Below are 20,145 nucleotides of genomic sequence, written 5' to 3'. Positions count from 1 at the left end.
ATAATAAAATAATAATAATTGTATTATATTCGCACTCTTCAGGTCCCTGTTGCGGGATTCGATCCCATGACCTTATATGGATACGAGTCCAGAGCCTAATTACCAGGCCACCGACGATATATTAATTACATATTTTTTTTTATATTTTTGAAACTCTGGAGATGATTCTACTGGTTAAGAAAGGGCGATAAAAGTAAAGAAATCTAGTGTTTCCAATGTCTATGTAAGCATGATCCTTTATTATGGAAATGTAAGGAGGGGAAATAACTTGAAGAATACCGTAGTAGAAAATAAAACAGGCTTCCACATGAATGGTCTCCATTTGATAAAAACGGAGCACCGTTGACATCAGTGCAGTTTAGCTAATCAGCACTGATTACTGATTGGCGTCCTTTAACAAGAACAAAAACAGCTAAACCTTGGACAGGGACATTATTTGGAATTATGCAAAAATCATCTAGAATTGGGCTTGCCAGAATGGATAACCTGTCCACACACCTAACCTTAGAAAAATCAATTCAAATTGGATTAGAAAGAGACATCAACTTTCTGCAGCAAATGACGAGAAAGTTGGCTGGACATCTAAAACATTTATAATAAAATTTACATCTATGAAATCAAAATGTAAAGAGTAATATGAGCAGGGTATATTATGTATGCATGCAACATTCTCATTCTTCCTAGAAGAATATGTCCTCTCAATTCAGAAAAGTGAAAAGACCATACGCTCCATATGTGACACGACGAGGTGGAATCAGGCGCTCGCCAATTTTTCGGTATATGGGGTAATTGGTATCATCTTAAAGCCTGTTCCTTTGCCTTCCGTTTGGTGAAAAAAATATCCATCTATGTTGAATAGAAGTTGAGTTATTCGTGATTGAAGGAGGTCAGGATTGCCTGGTTTCAGAGGTAAAATTAGTGAAAAAAATGGCCGCCAAAGTATGATAACTTCACAGCCTGAGAGTCCTTCGAAACTGAAAATTTACATTTTTTTGTGCTTTTAATCAATGTATTTCAGGAAAATCCAGGCAAAAATGTATCTATGGACATGAAAGGTGTTGAGTCAAAATAAGAAAATAAGAAAAAAATGGCCAATCAACCAAAAAACGGCCGATTTCTTTGATTTAATTATTTTGGCGAGCGCCTGATTTTACCACGATGCCTCACACATATATTCTAAATTCTGTGCTAGATTAAGATAGATTCTAGTCAAAAGCAACAAAACAACAACACCAATAACAGAAAGCAAGAAGGAAAGTCATTAGGAATATCAGGATGTCAAAACATGAAACAGAAAAAAAATGTTAAAAAGCTTAGATACAAAGAAAATAAATTTGTGATTTATTGACAATGAATCAAGGAATTTTCAGATGATCATGTGCTCAATACACAACTTCCACATATGTGAAAATAAGTATATTTCTTTAAAACCCCCAAAACTGGGATAAACTTAAATCTGTACTGCATTCAAATTTTTAGATATATATCACTGTCAACTATTAGAGAAACTTGAACCCCCCCCAAATAAAAACAAAAACAAAAAACAACAAAAAACCCAAACAAACAACCTACTTAAACTCAAAATCTAGTCGTAGTCTAGTCTATTTATCTCTAGCAGTGAACTCACAACTTTCAATATATAAAAAAAGCCATCAACAAAACACAAAAAGATGTTAAATGAACACTCAGGAAGTAGGCCCGCATAATATTTTATATGCAGTAAACTTTGTTTAACACGAAGCCATTTAACAAGACATTCCTGCTACCAAGAAAGTGAAAGGATTTCGAATCCTATTTTTTTCCCCGCTTTTAGTTCTACGTATTGTAACTTCTTTTAACATGAAATCGGATATACATGGGTTCTGCAAAGTACAGGTAACAAGGGTTCTACTGTATTCAACTATATGGACAGCACAAAAGTATAATCTTTACTTAGAGAGAAATGAATTAAGACTTTCAACATGAATCAGTAAATGAGACCCTAAACTACTTACACAAAAAACGAAGAAACCGGGATATAGATCTATGCCAGATAGTGAATTTAAAGCTGAAAAGGATGAAAATAAAGTGTAATGTTATGATCGTTTACTTAGATGAACGTCAAATGACTGACGCCTCATGAGCAAGAGCACGGGTGGGCTCGTGACAAGGGTGAACTTACTATACAAATATATAAGACAGTCTGCACAGTACAAGGGGAGGTCTTTCCTCAACTATTATAGCTATTCTATAACCTAGTCTACACCCAGTTATTTAAGTCATTACTCAAAGTAAGTACATGCCCTTGTGCTGGAATTGTACATTCTATTCAATAAGTTGGTCATTCAACTTAGTCACATCGTCTACAGCCTCAAAGAAAGCACTTCACATACTTATCAAGTGAAATATCGTATAAATGAATGACAGAAAACAAGTAGGTAACGTAAAACTGCACAAAAGTAATTAAAGAGGAATGAACTGCTTTAAATTAATGAAAGATAAGACACCATTTTTAATAGATTTCAATCTCTCTTTTGTTTTTTTCTTCATACTACCCAGCTGCTTGATTAGATACATGTACATGTACTGTAAATTGCACAACGTTACTTTACTAAATTGAAAAGCCTTCCAGTGACGTACACTTATACAAGAAATAGAATATTCTTGAAGGATTACATTAGCCACGACCGTTTTCTAACAGAATTATTAATTTAAACGATGTCTTTCCTCAAGTCATAAATCTGTAACAATAAAATCTTTGAAGTGTACGTAGTGGCGTCCAAAAGAAACTTGAAGATATAATATTCAACCGATCTATTTGTGACTGCTCTATTTTCCAATTTGTTTCAAACTATCATTATAAAATATTGTTTACTGCCGACAAAAAAAAAATGCTCCATTCATTTGATATCAATACATACCCATTCCTCCACCAACATCAATACATTCCAATATTTGATTTCACATAATTTTGCCAAGCATAATTTTTTAAGGTCAGTTTTGAGTGACTATATCTCAGGCGACTCTCATCGTAGATGAAAAATTAAGGTGTCAGATGATGCAGAATTTCTTTAGCTTTAAATTGGTATACTGTATTAGTGGGTAGTGCGGCAAAGCTTAAACATGACGAATATATTTTCAAGTTTCTTTTGGATGCCACTGTAGGCTATATTCTAGGCCAGGTATATAACTAACATCAAAGCCCCAAGTCTGAATGAACAGGCTACAATAACTGCTCTTTAAATTTTCTGTATTATAACTAGGCCTAGGAAAAAGGTATCAACCTTCAGCTCAAAGTTCTTTCGAAGGTGCTGATCAAGAACATCTGAAGATCAGATATACATTCAATAAATCAAATCAAACAAGTGCAGAGGTAATCATTTTTACAATTCAATAATGAGCTACCAATAATCTAGGTACCACAAAGAAAAAACTCAAATTGTCTGAAAGTAGATTTTCTTGATCGGATCAGAAAGAGCTGTAAAAACAATGAAATTCACTGTTTAAATAATTAAAATTGGATAATAGATAAAACAAGTTATCAAGGTTCAAATTAATTCAAAACAGAGAACTTCACGCAGCATGCAAAGCGAGCATAAAGCACAACATTGAACAGTCACACAATCATGTAGGCCTAATGACAATGCACATACTAAATTTTCATGTTTTCTTGAAGTCAAAGATAATATTGAGGCATACAAAGACTAAAAATTTCCCCCGGGTTTATAATTCCAAATCTGTAAACCCATAAAATTGTAAGACACTGGCTTTTCAGAGAACAATATTTCTTGCTACACCAAACAAGGCAAATTTCAGAGACCTGTCATTTGAAAAATTATTATCTTGAGAAGTCAAACTTCATCATGTTGTTGAAAACAAAATAAATGCAGGGTTCAATGCCTTCATAAAGCAAAAACAAAAATCTGAGCTCTATGCACTATTTACTATTTACACTATTCCAAGCGTTTGACAAAGGGACAAATGGCATTTGAAATGGCACTTACAATATTCACACCACATTTCAAAAGAGGGGGAAACTGAGTACATCTGACTGTGTCAATGAAAGGATGCAGTATCATAGCCTCGGGAGTTTTCAGAAAACATGGCTGCAGCATATTTTCTGGTATTACAAGAGGCATTTTGTCCTCAATGTACAGAGTACAGATATATGAAGGCAAAATTAATTATTTCCATGAGCACCATTATATACACCACTCACATGATTAATAATAAAACTTAATGAATGCATTATAACAGTGTTATTTCACTTATCTTAACATGATCATCATACTTGAATTAAAAAGCTTCATGCAGTCTAAGAAAGCTCAATCTTAGAAACAATCATACATTTAGTATATATATTTATCTGAGAATGGAATCTTTGAAAAATACAGATTGTCTTATAAAAATAATTAAAAACAAATCCTCATCATGAGCTATATTTACTGGTAATAAAAGTATCAGCTTCTTTTAACAAGCTAATCATGTCTGGAAACTCGGAATAGGTGCATGCTGATTCAAGCTCAAGCCACTTGAAATCTTTGTGTTCATGCGACAGCACGATGGGGTCATTGGGATTGGACAGCTCAGACAACCAGTACACCACTTTCTTGGGCTTTCCTTTCACATCATAATGGAGGGACTTTTCAAACTCTTTGATTATTTTCATCTGCTCAGCTTTCAGTCCTGCCTCTTCCTCAGTTTCCCTCACAGCAGTCTCAAATTCAGACTCTCCGGGATCGACATGGCCTGTACAAACAGAAAAAAGGAGGAAGAAACAATATGAATGCAAATAAAAAGAGGTTTTTTAGTATACCATATAATATAATATAGGTCACTAGATGACTTTTATAATGGCTAAATAATGCACTACTAGTATAACAGGTGCCATAGTCGTATCATCTGCGTTTGTTGCCATTTTCTTGGTCTAAAAATTTCCACAAAAATGGCCAAAGTTGCCATAAAAGTTGCCATTAATTTTCAAGCTTTCGACACTCTGCTGTGACGACCTATTATATAGCAATAATGTTGATAGAGAGAACTTAATCTACAGCACCAGAATTTCTTGTGCTCTGCAGAATATCATACACAGAGTGTAAAAACGTGAAAAATTAAGTTTTCAAAACAGAATGAAATCAAAATTAGAACAGCACATAAACAACCCCAAAAATTGACAGATAAAGGCTGGTTAACATGTAGAAGTGTGCGGTGACGGCATGGTGGCGTGGCGGTTTGCGGAAATTGCACATACTTTAGCGGTGTTTGTGAGAGAAAAAGCAGCGGTGTTCTTGTTTTGTGGTAAGGCAGCGTCATACAAGGATGGATTTTGCCAAACAAGTTCGAGAAGTTTTTCATAAATTGCAGTTGAATCACAACTTGAGAAATGTTTCTTTGAATGTAGAGATCTATGATTCTGATATATTCATGAATTTTAGGTTGGGGGTGGTTGTTTGGAAAGCCACGTGGCTGGGCCGTCATCTCTATGACTATCACAAACAATTTCCCCTCCGGTCATCTGTTCCCGATATTTTATGGTGCATATAATTACATCGAGTCTGTTTTTCTCCCCTCCTCCATCCCCCTTTTAACTGCATTACATTCTTAACCACAGTCGGGAAATTCTTCACAAAACAGTCACGTGTCGTCACATTATCTGCCTAAAGTGACCACTACCCTAAAGGGAGGTGACTAGAATATCAAGGCAATAAGATGACTGCGTCACTTCCTCCCTTTGCAAAGGTTCATGTAAACTGTGCGCTTAGGCGGCGACTACTGTAATTAAGACCAAGCAACTCAAACAGTAGGCAGATAGCAATGTAAAGGTGCAAATAAGTTTATATACCGTAAACTGGGGTGACTTTGCAACAAAACTGATCTTTGCGCTGAACTCAGAGAGACACTTGAAGAACCAATAGAAAGTTTGTTATTCTTTTTACATGTTTCTTTCCAGACCGCAGGTTGAAATAAAAGAAAAATCACTGGATCCACCAAAATTGAAATGAGGCCAATTTTTCGCTAAATTTTCTCCAAACAAAAATTGGGGTGAATTTGCAACAACTTTGACTTGAACAACAAACAGTTACTGTACGTGGACAAGTGTTTCGCATTAATTATAATGAATTTCAAATATCATCAATGCCTTTCACCCCTGACCAGGTATAGTCCACATACAAGCTCCTTCCATTTATCTCTGTCCTGGGCTATCCTTCCTAGCTCATTCCAAGTGAGCTTCCTCTCTCTCATGTCCCTTTCCACACATCTGCTGTCGTAAAGGAAAAAACCGACGAATGGTCAACATTTTTCGATTATGTTGTTTTTATATATTATTTGCCCAACGGTAGAGACCAGGGGCCAACGCCGAACGAGCAGTGATCCTTGACCGATCGACCATTCGTCGTTCTCCCTTACACTGAGCTCTGGCTCGGAGCTCGCCAGTGTACGGGAAAACGGCGAACTCTCAATTACACAACAACAGATTAGGATATGACAAAATTTTTACTCCATCAGATGCAGAATTAAATACTCTTGTGTAATTGAGAGTTCGCCGTTTTCCCGTACACTGGCGAGCTCCGAGCCAGAGCTCAGTGTAAGGGAGAACGACGAATGGTCGATCGGTCAAGGATCACTGCTCGTTCGGCGTTGGCCCCTGGTCTCTACCGTTGGGCAAATTCAGCATGGGCGACGAATGACAATTGGTCACTGTTGCGTCAGTACAAACATACTAGGTTTTTTGCAAACAAACACACCACCACACCCTCCCCCGGAGTACTGTCGACCAGGTTTATAAGAACGTATCACTCAGTGTGTCTTTCTGTCTGTCTTCATGAATTTAGGCCTATGCTGGTGGTGTGAATTGACAAGGGCAGGCGGGAGAGAGGGGAAAACGGATGGGAATAGGGGGAAAGGGGAGGGTAAAAAAATTATTTAAGGAGAAATTTATTAGCACTGCATATTAGTGTCCGTCAGATGTTCACAGACTAACGTCATGTTAATTTGCTGTTTGACATCCCAAATTCCAACGGTGGTTATAGTGCCGCAACTTGTATAGCACATGTCACTGTTTGACATCATTATAGAATTACCAAGCAATTAATGACACTGCGTTATGAGAGTAAATTTCTTTGTCCAACTTAAAAAGTGGACGTATTGTGGCGCCACTTAGTCTTGCTTTATGATTTTTTATGACTTGATGGACGTTATGATCGAGTAAAATAATGTCTTGAGGATTCAAACTGTCCTTGTTGATCTCTACTTTGTGGTATGTTTTCCGATCCAATCAACTGAATCCTACAAAGCGTCGAATTACCTCTCCCAAAAGCGTATGTGAAACAGTCTTGTCAGATTGTAACATTTCTTACATGAAAGTTTGACTTCGCAATGATCTGATCGCATTATTGACATTGTAACATTGATGATCCCTTTGGTCGTGCAGGGAAAATTTTGCAATTAGCAAAAATAAAAGTAAAACTCGCTTCTGAAGAGAATACAATAGAGAGATATCATGGAGACCAAACTTAGGTTCCGAATGAGACAGTTTTAAATCAAGCTGTTGAAAATGTGTGCACATCTGATTTGTACACTGACTGTGTAGTATGCAACCAAGCTAGGAAGGGAAAAGAAGGACGTTTACCGAGTTACAATTGGAATATAGTGCAGCAAACACCTAACTTTATACGTATAATAGCTAGTTTGTATACACGTCTTATTTTTATTTGTAGTAACCATATCACAGTCATTGCTGTCAATAATGCCGTCACGACTGACAATCGCCTACGTCCATAAACGTTCCCGAGTGTAAAGGAGAACGACGAACCGTACCATTCGTCGTTTTCGCGTACATCGCAAGGCTCACCTGCGGGTGCACAAATGTAAGGGAGAACGACGAATGTCGAATAACTTTGTTACTTTTCAACCTAAACCATTCAAACTTTAGAAACTGCTTTATGAACACCTCAATCTCTGGTGAATTACAGCTTAAAAGAGTGAAAAAATAGAATAGTTATAAATTGAAAAGTTTTTGCTTCTCCTGAAAAATTTGCGTCGCTACCTGCGCAAGACCATTCGTCGTTTTCCCTTACGACGGCAGACATGATCTCCTCCATGTTCCCGTGGTCTACCCCTGCCTCGTGCTCCCTGTGGGTCCCACTGCAGCGACTGTCTTGTGATGTTTCCGTGGGGCTTTCTGAGGGTGTGTCCCATCTATTGCCACTTAGTCTCCTATTTCCACTTCTCTATCAAATCCTTTTGTCCTGTCTTTTCCCACAGCTCTTCATTTCTTTTTTTCTAACCTGCTACTTAATTCTTAGGATACTCAGGCTCATACATCTGATGTCTTTGTTGTCTTCCAAGTTTCGCAACCGTACGAGGAGCATAGACTGTCTCGCAGTCTAGCCGTACTTATTCTTAATATGATGGCTAGACTGACCATTTACAAAAAATAGGTCTACTGAATTGTAAATATACATTTTTAGTGTGCAGTACCTAAAGCATTTGTATTTGAGACGAAACCAGGTGCCTTAATGACAGTGTATGTATTTTAAACCTCCTGTTTTCTAACGTTAATAAGGCCTAAGATAAGTACGGCTAGACTGGCAGTCTAGCCGTACTTAAGTACGGGTAGACAGCCAGGCTAGCCGTACTTAAGGACGGCTAGACTGTCAGGCTAGCCGTACTTAATATTGATGGCTGAATTGTAAATGAAATTTTTAGTGTGCAATGCCAAAAGTATTTGTATTTCAGACAAAACCAAAAGGTGCCTTACTGACTTGCATGTATTTGAACCTGAATAATTACTAGATCTAGAGTACTGTCTGGCCATCTCGGCCCCCTAAGAAATACTGTTTTTATTTCAACACTGTGAGAGCCTCAATCGTTGTTGACACACGGAAAACCACTTAAAAGAAGCCGAAAAGTATCCTCTACACGTTGGTGGCAGTGAATGAACTATCAGTTATTTTTTTTGTAAGTCACTCGGCAAAATTTCATATCGCATTTTTGGCTCAATTTCGGCCGGGTCTGGACGAGTCGGCCGGAGGGGTCTGGGAAGGTCGGCCACCCATTTGGAAATGGTCCGGGAATGTCGGCCACCTACAATTATGCCCTATAACACCCATGTTTATCTCTCTAGTGTGAATTAAAACCTTTAAGACTACTTTTACATAAAAAGTGATAAATATTCTGACTTGGGAGTAAATTAGGAAGCTCAAATCTTTGTTGTTCATCATAGTTTTAGTCATAGTTTTGTAATAAGAAGTAGAGACATTTTGAGGAAAATAAAAAGATGAAAAGACTCCTCACCTAAGAGGGACAGAGAGAGAAGAGACAGATGGACAGATAGCAGACACTTAGACATACAGACAGACAAGTGGACAAACAAACAGAGTGACTGACATAGAAACTCTCTTTCAATGAATGGAACAGCTGGTGTGTCCACACTTCTCTCTTGCATAAAAAAGTGAACAAAAGACTATTTTTTCTAAGGAAGCTCATGTATTTTTAAAGTTGATAATACATTGATGTAGCCTATCATGTCCATAAGTATGATCAACTTCTGTATTACACGGCATGGGCCGGGAACACCAGACAAGATAAAGAAAAATTGAGTAGATTAATACTGAAAGTATGCAACATTTCATCATATCACATTCAGTAACTGAGTAACATTGCCCAACTTGGATGAACTGTACAACATACAGCTTGCACTAGACTAAAATAATTGATTCCAACTTTTTGGACATTAAACATCCCTTGTTCCCCCAAATAAAAACATAAGTCAGATGTAAGAGACCCAGGCCTCTGACCTGTAACTGTAACAAAGAAAGATGTAGAAGTTAATTCTTACAATAACAATAAACCATCAAAATTATTAACCATCATGTTACAAGTACTCATATGACCTTAGAACGTGCATGAGAATTTCATAGAGTTACAGCCAGAATACTGAGTATGTATCTAGCTTAAGATTATTATTGTTGTTTATATTACTGTTCATTTATATTTTATGCATGTGACTGTAAGCCTGCGTATGTGTGTGTGTGTGTGGTGTACATGGTGAAACACCAAATCAATGTGCCAGGATCTGGACAATAACATATATAAAGACTTTCATGGTGAAACACCAAATCAATGTGCCAGGATCTGGACAATAACATATAAAGACTTTCATGGTGAAACATCAAATCAATGACAATGTGCCAGGATCTGGACAATAACATATATAAAGACTTTCATGGTGAAACATCAAATCAATGTGCCAGGATCTGGACAATAATTTATAAAGACGTATCTTATCTTATCACAATGTCTTTTTTAAGTAGTCAATTAAAGTTTGTAAATTTTATTCAAGCCACAGAAAAGGGTATTACATTCTAACAGAGAGGCAGACATCACACACAAAATCAAGCTCCTCCAGTTGCTCATCACTCATCCCAAGCACATCTATACTCTTCACACATTTCTTGTGGAACCACCTCTCACACGCATTACATCCAACCTACGTTGTGGCTTCTACTTTTTTATACCTTCCATGACACTCACAACATTCATTCACATCCACACGTCCGGGACAGACATCACTCACACTCACATTCACATCAGAATCATCATTCAAATTATGCATAGGTCTAGCTTCTCCTTCACTCTCACTGCTACAACTACTACAGCCCACCTCAAACCTGACACGTTTTGCAACCTTCCCCTTTCCCTTACCTCTCTTTTTCCTCATTTCCTTCTTTTTCATACTCTCCTCAGCTCGCTTTTTCTTTTCTTCAGTTTTCCTCTGCTTTTCTTCTACATGTTTTCTTTTCTTCTCTTCTCTCTGTCTCTTCTTCTGTTCGTTGGCTACTTTCTTTTCTTCCTTCCTCCTCTCCTCACTCAGTTTTGCTTCTTCCAATTTTTTAAAATATTGCACGGTTTCGTCACTCGTTAAAGCCATATTTGGCACTACCTTTCGCAACACTCTTCCTTTCCTCACAGGCACACGAGGGGTTTGGGAATTCAGGAAATCGTTTATGTTAAGAGAGACAGAAATGGCAGCACACACTGGGGAAGGTTGAGATGAAGCAAAGGATGTGGAAGGAGTGTACTCAGCTGCTGAGGTGGAAGGTTGATGAAGGGAAGAAAAAGATGTGGAAGGAGTACACTCAGCTGAGGTGGAAGGTTGATGAAGGGAAGAAAAAGATGTGGAAGGAGTGTACTCAGCTGCTGAGGTTGAAGGTTGATGAAGGGAAGAAAAAGATGTGGAAGGAGTACACTCAGCTGAGGTGGAAGGTTGATGAAGGGAAGAAAAAGATGTGGAAGGAGTGTACTCAGCTGCTGAGGTTGAAGGTTGATGAAGGGAAGAAAAAGATGTGGAAGGAGTACACTCAGCTGAGGTGGAAGGTTGATGAAGGGAAGGAAAAGATGTGGAAGCAGAGTACTCAGCTAGGGTGGAAGGTTGATGAAGGGAAGAAAAAGATGTGGAAGGAGTACACTCAGCTGAGGTAAAACTCCGACACTGAAAAGGACAGGACAGGGATACCTCTGCAGTGAAAGAGTCACTAGATCCCGAAGGACAAGCAGAGGGAGATGGCCTGGAGGATAGAAGTTTGTTCTCCTTCCAAGCGGTGTAAAAAGGATCGTCCAGGAGGTCATATCCTTCCGCAAGACGGGTGGCATACTTCACCTTTATTTCGTCTGTCATGACTGACTCCAAGACCCTCAACTTTGTAGCCGGAGAAGGCGAGGAAAGAGTCCCCATAGGGGCAGCTGAAGAGGATGATGATGACGAAGATGGTGCTGATGATAGAGAAGGAGATGAAAATGGTGGCATAGAAGTACCTGTATTAGAAGATGATGTTGGGGAGCCAACAAGAAAGCTGGAAGCCATCATTTTCTTGGTACTTAAGACAACTTCTTTGCAGAGGGGAAAGAGGCCAGCCTTTCTAAAGCCGGCCCTTGCCACCTCTGCGGTACACGATTTTGTGTAAGCTTCCTTAAATACCAAGGCAAATGATGACTTTGTCACTGATGTCCCGGGATTTTTTGTCTGGAAGTCCATGACAGCTTCTCCCCAGTGGTGCTTTATGCTGCCAAAGAAGGATAAATCGAGAGGTTGGAGCAGATGAGTGGCATTTGGTTGAAGACAGTACAAAATTATTCTGTTCCTCAAGCAAATGTCACTCGCCTGTTTGCTTTTGTGGGTACTTGACCTATCAACGAAAAGAATCACAGGCCGTTTTACTTTACATTCATCCAACTTTTTCACAAACACACGCTCCAACCAATCCGCAAACAACTCACCAGTCATCCATCCTCTTTCACTCAACCCAACAGAGCAGTCCCGGAAATGTTCTGTTGGGTTCACAGTCAAACGCTTCCCTGGAAACACTACAAATGGAGAAACAAAATGACCAGTGGCTGACATACAACATAATGATGTGATCTGATGTTTTGTTGATGAGGTGTTGAGATATAGATGTCTGTCTGTTTTACAAGATTTGGGCGCCAGCACCCTCCTGGACTTCAGGCACAATGCGAAGCCAGACTCGTCAGCGTTGTACCAGCGGGCAGGCTCGTCCAACAAAGAAGGATCCTCCTCCTGGATGAAGTTCTCCAGGGCCTGAAACCAGTCCTCCACTTTTGTCGGGGTCACAACAGCCCGCTCAAACCCCAGGGCACTCGCACACCTCTCTGTGAGCTCTGGGTGGCGTTTGAGGTAGTCATAGTACCTGTGAAAAAACAGTGATGTTATAGACAATTTAACAATTTAAAAAAGGGGGGGGGGGGATATTAACATGTTCTTATGCACAGTAAAATTGTAAATGGGCTGATTTATCAATATCATGCTCATACTGTGCTGGAATAACATAGAGGGAACTACTGCTTTTTCTTTCCCCATCTCATCCTTACTATCATCATTTTTCTCTAGATCTACTTCCAGGGATGCCAAATGATTTTTGAAAAAAACAATGAAAATGAGTGGAGCTTCACATTTCACCTAAAACAAACCTTGTAATGCTTTTAAATGAGTACACAAAAACCTCTCTCTTACCTCTCCCCTTTCCTTTGCAAGGGTATGGGGACTTTGTTTAATCAATTCCAGTAATATTATATCTGTCTTGAGAAGATTTTTTTATTTTTTTTTAAAGCCTGAAAAACCTGAGATTTATTTGGCATCCCTGTACTTCTTTTGTGTTTTTATCACTCTCTTGAGAACTGTCATTTCCAGGGTGTTTTGATAGTTGAAGCAGACTTTGTGTTGTTAAAGGCTAGAGAGGTGAGCAGAGTAAGCCTGATTCCCCGTTTGGACAAGTTCTCTGTTGACATCCTCCCCTTGGCGTTCAATATGACGTTATGCAGTTGCGATTGCCGTAAAACCTAACAAAAACTAACTGACAATTTTAAAACATTTTTGAAGATGTGACCAAAATGCTAAGTTTTAATCTTCACAAATGGAAGGAGGATTCAACCAACATCGATCCTTAATTTTGGAGGAGAGTATTAACTTGCACCAATGAAGTTGCAAAGTAGCAAGATACTGTAGATCTGGGGAATAATATTTTTAAAACCCTTGGGGTCAAGTCCACCATCACATTCATTATATATGATAATGTCACAGAATAATTGTCTTACCAACTCTTCCCTGGCTTGTTGCTGTTTTTGAAGCGCAGCTGCGGTTCATGGAGCTGGTTCAGGTAGCCCTGGATGTTGGTGAGGAAGTCCTTCCTTGTTCGGCCAAAGCCAGCCCTCGCCATATTGATGGCCCACTGGGAGAACTAGATTACAAAAGAGAGAAAGAAAAGAACAACTTTAAGACTGCTGACTCAGAATTGTTTTGGTTTGGCCTATTGGAGGTTAACCACACAACAGTCACACCATTGATTATGATTACCACACAACAGGTAGCCTAAAATGGTATGACAGGAATCCACGGGAAACTTTACAGATGGGTGAAGACCTTCCTTACACAAGACTCAGACTGGACAGTCCTGACCAGGATTAACAATGGTGTATCACCCAAAGCTGTACTGGAGGAGGGCCTACCCAAGGGTTCCTCTCTGAGCTGCACACTTTTCCTTGTTTTCATTAACGACCTGCCTGAGATATATCGGAGAAGGCCCTATATATGCCAACGACCTAGCCATCTGGCGTTCAAGTAAACAATGCCATTAATTTGCTTAAAAGATCACCAAATATAATAATAGATCATTACGGACAATAAAGACAATTTTTCGTTTGGTCGGATCGCTCTGTGACAATATGGACATTATATTGACAACATTTGAACATTCTTATCTGGAAGTTTAGTCATAAATCAGATACACTGAGTATTCTCTCTGTCTCTGTCTGTCTGTCTCTGTCTCTCTCTCCTTTTACCAATAGTATGATAATATGTTACAATTACCTGGGTTTCTTCCTCTGGTGTCAGCGCCGTTTTTGGTCTTTGCTCCAGAGGAATGCGTTTTGCAAGTCTGTCTTGCAGAGTTGACCTAGGGACGGCAAATTGCCTGCTGGCAGCCCGAATTGGCATTCCGCCTTTGACGGCTTCATATGCAGCTTTAATCTTTGATTGTCTGTCCATCTGATGATGAAATAAAAATTAAAAATGAATAATAAGGCAGCTGTTGTGGAAGATTGTTAAGAAGAAAAAGTTGTCCCCGCAGTTTTTTGTTAAAAAAAGTAATTCTGAAATTATGCAAACTGAGCCCAAAAATGTGAAATTATACTGCTCGCCCGATCTTGAGTGGCTAGCATCAGGGGTCGAGTAGCCTGACGCTAATGGCCAGTGGGGATATCTGCGACCTCGGGTGGCTAGCAATTTTTTGGCCACCCGGAACCGGTCACGAAGATCTAGTCTGTCTTACACGGGGTGCCCGCCCCCTACGGCTGGATCGGCCTGGCTCGATTGCCTGATAATGAAAACAAACAAACTTTTGAGGCGACCGAGTCGGGCGATAGGCCGATCCCATCCGTTGTGGGCACCCCGTTCATGTAGATCTACATGTATTAGGTGTAAACACGGCCTCGAGAACTGAGTCCCCAAAACTACATCATCTTAGCGCGTGACGGTCCGTGATACGAGTGTAAACTTGACAAACCTTCCAGCGCTGAGTTGAAAGCGAGAAAGGGGGGGGGTGAGAAAGAGAGAGAGTGAGAACGAGAAAGAGAGAGGGAGAGATAGCAAGGGAGGGAGAGAGAGAGAGAGAGAGAGAGAGAGAGAGAGAGAGAGAGAGAGAGAGAGACAGACAGACAGACAGACAGACAGACAGAAAGAGAGTGATAGAGAGAGAGACAGAAAGAGAGAAAGGGAGAGAGAAAGAGAGAGAGAGAGACAGACAGACAGACAGACAGAAAGAGAGATGAAGGCCGAGAGAGAGACAGAGAGACAGAAAGAAAGATAGTGACAGAGAGAGAGAGAGAGAGAGACAGAGAGAGAGAGAGAGAGAGAGAGAGAGAGAGAGAGAGAGAGAGAGAGAGAGAGAGAGAGAGAGACAGACAGACAGACAGAGACAGAGAGAGAGGGAGAGACAGAGATAGAGAGACAGAAACAGAGAAATCCCCACGGGCCAGTAGCGTCAGGCTACTTGATCGAGATCGGGCGAATAGCCACTCCGAATCAGAAATTATGCACAAAAAAGATACAATTTTGCTAAATTATGTAGGGTACATAAAACTAAAACCCCAGGGACAGAAAAAGAAAATGGCATTTATAGATCCACCTACATCTAAAAATTAGATCTAATTCTTAAAAAAATTCCAGCCCTGATTCACTCATCTCAGTCTCACCCCAAACACCCCCAAAACCACTCATTAAAATTACGAAATCCATGATACACCCTATTCTGTCAAATAAAAAGAAACTTCAAACAACTCCATAAGCGTGAAAATATATTTTAAAAACATATTGTGCACTAAGCCGATATGCACAAACTGAGTCCACAAAACTCGGCCAGCCCCGGTCGAACAACCCGGACTCTTGATTTTGTTAGCCCGATTGACTCGGCCCCCCCACCACCTCACCGCTAATGCAAGAGGGGCTTCCCCTCGTTCACAGGAATATGCAAAAAAACCTCCCCCTCCCGTCCCAGGTCATGTGCCGTACTAATATTGCATCTGCGCATGTCCATGACCTTATAATTATGCATAGTTCATGTTATGGAGACAATGAAAAATGGTGGACTTACCTTCAACTCAACTGGATTCGTCGCTAAAAATTCGCAAAAATTCAGTGAAAACGGTTGAAAGGGAAGACAGACGGCCGGAAGTGCTAGCATTGATTAAACAAAGATTACATTGGTCAATAAATTGATTAGATATCCAATCAAGATTGGCTTTTAAACGAGATGGAACAACACTGTTTATTTCTGGTGGCCGACTTGTCCACACGGCCGAGATGCCCAGAGAGTACTGTAGATCTAGATCTAATGAGACCTGTGTACTTAACAGGCTTGAGTCGATTGGGCCAAACCTAGATCTAAGTACGGCTAGACTGGCAGTCTAGCGGTACTTAAGTACGGCTAGCCACTTCGTTGGAATTAACCCTATCCATACACCCTGGGGTAATTTTGCACCCCCGAGGTTGTATTCTTCACATTTTAGAATACTTCTAGTACTAAGATTCCTTCGAAACTTTCAGTATTTGTTCTCCAAAAATTATTCTGACAGATTGCAATGGTTAGGATCGGATAGACGAGTAAAATTTCCTCTTGGGAAAGTGGTGGCTCAGAGTTCCACACGTCGTATGGATACGATCGCAAAACATGATGTAGAAGGGTTAAAGAGTCGAATCTTGGTGCACAGTGAGATGTTGCTTGCTTTCTAGACTGAATTTCATAACCACACATCAAAAAGTGTTTTTGAATGGACATGATACAAGGTGTTGAGCCAAGAAACAAAAATTGTCCAAACTGGCGGATAAATTATCATAAATGCCGATTTCTTGAATCATTATTTTGATGAGCGCCTGATTCAACCACGATGCCTCACATATAAGTCTAAGATATATTTACTCCAGGAAGATTGCCCTGTTTCCTGTTCTGCTGTTTTTTCCTGTCTGTATCTTTGACATACCAAATGACCTAGAATCTAGATCTAGATCTAGATATCTATGTTCTGTTGTCCAGGATGAGGTGGCTTGGTCAGTATCAAACAACCTGGAAAAATCTGATTGTTGTCATAAAATTTCAACCCAGAGAATACACTTACCTTTTGGAGGGGTCCAGTGATGTCCTCCATATGAAGTCTGAAGGAGAAGATATTGGACTTGATTCTGAAGCCTTCTAAATATTAAAAAACCAGCAGCGACCACTAGTTTAGTTTGGTTCGACGCAGCCATTTCTGCAATTCACTGTGTTGACTCAAGTTGACTGTGTTGTGACTGTGTTGCATTCAGCAGCTGCCAAAACTGACGGAGTATGGTACAACGATTTGTCGCGTTTATATTCTAATTGAATAACTAGAATCTAGATCTAGATGGATGACAATAGTGGTTTCTGAAATTATACACGTTACGGGTACTAGATCTAGATTGAAATTAGACATAGGAAGGGTGACAATCATTTGAAACTTTCTTCCTAAATATGTTGTCTTTGTTACGAATAGATCTAAATCTTAGCCAAGGGTTAGAAGTACGATACCTTAATTCTTAGCCTCAAAGTTACAGCCCAGTCAACGCAGTTGCACTGCCAAGTTCAAGGGGAAACTTCTTCGGACTGAAAAAATTTCGATCCTAAGAATTCCTTAAACGTTCTCCTTGAACTATCAAACCCCCTAAAACTGCAATTATTGGTAGCTTCAAAACTAAAGAGAAATTTTGTTTCTTGATTCTTGATGGGAATTACTGATTACATCAATTAATGGTAACTTTCGCGAAATTTCTGCCCCCCCCCGCACCTCCCACCCATGGGTGCACCTCCGAAATTTTGATTTCGTCGATTTCATGATTTCATTATTTTGACGGGTGCCTGATTTCACTGTAGGCCTATTGATTATAATAAATTATATATACACTGTATTACATTGATAATATATGTGTGTGTGTGTGTGTGTGTGTGTGTGTGTGTGTGTGTGTGTATGTGTGTGTGTGTGTTTAAATGTGTGTGAGTGTGTGTTATAGGCCTACATAATAGTATATGTCGTAGAGGGGCGAAAGCTGGCTGGTTTTGACAGGGTCATAGGCCTAATCGAAGTGAGACAAAAAACCGAATAGAGATGTGGTGACAAACAATAGATAGATTTCCCACGTTAGGAGCAATCACAGAATTCTACACTAAGTGTAGAATTCTGTGGGAGCAATTCAACAAAATTTCTTACCCTTGCAGCATCGCTGAGTTGTGTGAAGTGAAATTCATCCTGCTTTTGAATTGAACGCTGTGTATAAATGCATTATTATTACAGGCCTATTCTTATTATTAAATCTTCAAAATAATCGGAAAAATATAGAATTAAATATTTAGATGTGATTATAGGACAGCAAAAAGTCGAGGAAAAACAAACAAACACTCAAACAAAAAAACACGTATTCATTGCATTATTTTGAGTAAGTTCCCTTCACCTCTTTGAGTTAGACTTTACCAGTCTAATTGCAAGGTTACATAATCAGTGCTTGTGACTGCTTATTAGAGTGGCCCGATGGGTGTGAAGAAGGAATGTATGAGGCAATGAAACAAATTTTGAATGTTGTGTACACTACACTGTTCATTGAAGATTATGACCGTCTATTTGACATTTTGACTTTTGAGTCTTTTGTCTATGGGTGGATTTGACTGCAACGATGTTACAAAATTAGCAAGGGAAGCAGTGATTATTTAATTATATTATTTTTAACTCGTGATTACAACTTGACAATTTCACTCCAAGGATAAATCATAATCTCCCACCATAACTCATGTAATAAGTTCTTTATGACCACATTACCAAAAGGTGTTGCAAGGGAGACTGTTCTGCGATTCCAACAATTTCAAAAGTGTTGCGAGGACTACCTCCCCTTTATCAAAGTGTTCTAGATAATCATGTACAAGTAACAGATTTTGAAAGCTGATTTCATGATTTCATGATTTCATTATTTTGACGAGCGCCTGATTTCACCATGCTGCCTCACAATTAAAGTAAATCATTCAAGGAAAATATTGCATACACACTCTTTCTTACTAATAAAAAGGGAAAAAATTGAGACTCATGTCTATGACAAAAGAGCTTTTAATAAAAAAACAAAAACAAGTTACAGTGGAATTCTAATAAAGACAACACCTCGGACAGAAAAAAGTGTTGACTTTGAGCAAGGTTGACTTTATCCATTGTACTACATGTACTAGCCATTGGAAATTGAAGATGACAGCTACAAAATTAAAAAGTACCTGGTAATAAACAAGATGTAATCTCAATTTCAGGGAGTATAATTCTGAAGTTGTCACCAAAACAAGAGATAATGAAAGAACAAAGTACACGAGGTGTGTACATCACTTGCTCAGGCGAAATATCTCTTCTTGAATGGAATTCATCTTAGGACTTAGCCCCAAATTGTTGACTTTACGCAAGGTTAACACTCACGTGGTTGACTGTATCAGAAACACGATTACTTTAACAAAGAAGGTAAGAAACGGGACTACAGTGAGGTGTTGGATGTAAGCAAGAGTTGACTTTATCAGGATTCCACTGTATCTCTGTTATTACTGATCATTTATGCTGAAAAAAAAAGTGTTTGAAAGTTTGTGTTTAGGTATGCGATCGGATAAACAGGCGAAATGTCTTAGCTAAGACAAATTGCAGTAATTTGACAGATCGAATGCAAGTTCATGCGCTGCAAGATAACTGTTGTTCCCGAGTTTGCGCATACCTTCTCGGCCTTTTGGCTACGATCAAAGGTGGTATCTGTTCTCAGCTTCTCCTCCGCCTTGTGCCCACTGGTTCAGCGAGGCGGATACTGCCCGAGGCATGCGAGGGACGGAGAAATTCGCCCCTCTTTTCTATCGGGTGGACAGTCATCGTCCGCATTAAAAAAAAAAAATTGAAACCTGCTAAAGCAAGATTTATACTACGAAAAAGCCAGACATTGTGTTATGGGAGGAAAAAGACAAAGAGGTACACTTGGTAGAGCTCACGGTGCCCCACGAGGACAATATCTATGCCGCTCATGAGCGGAAAGAAAACCGTTACGAGGCACTCGTCGAACAATGTGAGGAGGCAGGA

The 20,145-nt window shown here is 39.4% G+C and overlaps 2 protein-coding genes across 2 annotated transcripts; both read right to left on the bottom strand.

Moving 5' to 3' along the window:
* Positions 1-209: 209 nt before the first annotated feature.
* LOC101845158 (bis(5'-nucleosyl)-tetraphosphatase [asymmetrical]) lies at positions 210-17,570 on the bottom strand. The gene is made up of 2 exons (XM_005094700.3): positions 17,164-17,570; positions 210-4,728 (listed from the first exon to the last, which is right to left on the bottom strand). The coding sequence occupies exons 1-2, from the start codon at positions 17,291-17,293 to the stop codon at positions 4,409-4,411; spliced, it is 450 nt and encodes a 149-aa protein (XP_005094757.1). The 5' UTR covers positions 17,294-17,570; the 3' UTR covers positions 210-4,408.
* LOC106011312 lies at positions 13,333-15,062 on the bottom strand. The gene is made up of 2 exons (XM_013080482.2): positions 14,363-15,062; positions 13,333-13,733 (listed from the first exon to the last, which is right to left on the bottom strand). Exons 1-2 carry the CDS (start codon positions 14,537-14,539, stop codon positions 13,587-13,589), a joined length of 324 nt encoding a protein of 107 aa, XP_012935936.1. The 5' UTR covers positions 14,540-15,062; the 3' UTR covers positions 13,333-13,586.
* Positions 17,571-20,145: the final 2,575 nt, after the last annotated feature.

The sequence above is a fragment of the Aplysia californica genome, unplaced genomic scaffold (genome assembly GCF_000002075.1).
Source record: "Aplysia californica isolate F4 #8 unplaced genomic scaffold, AplCal3.0 scaffold00088, whole genome shotgun sequence".
Classification (NCBI taxonomy): domain Eukaryota; kingdom Metazoa; phylum Mollusca; class Gastropoda; order Aplysiida; family Aplysiidae; genus Aplysia; species Aplysia californica.
This window is presented reverse-complemented; position numbering and strand designations above follow the sequence as displayed.

What these genes read in the sequence shown, in the direction of transcription:
- LOC106011312 (XM_013080482.2), bottom strand. Translation starts at nt 14,539, where the DNA reads ATGGACAGACAATCAAAGATTAAAGCTGCATATGAAGCCGTCAAAGGC. An exon ending in CACCAGAGGAAGAAACCCAG is followed by an intron (nt 13,734 to 14,362) that starts GTAATTGTAACA and finishes TTTGTAATCTAG; the next exon opens with TTCTCCCAGTGGGCCATCAA.
- LOC101845158 (XM_005094700.3), bottom strand. Translation starts at nt 17,293, where the DNA reads ATGGCTGCGTCGAACCAAACTAAACTAGTGGTCGCTGCTGGTTTTTTA. An exon ending in TCACTGGACCCCTCCAAAAG is followed by an intron (nt 4,729 to 17,163) that starts GTAAGTGTATTC and finishes CTGTTTGTACAG; the next exon opens with GCCATGTCGATCCCGGAGAG.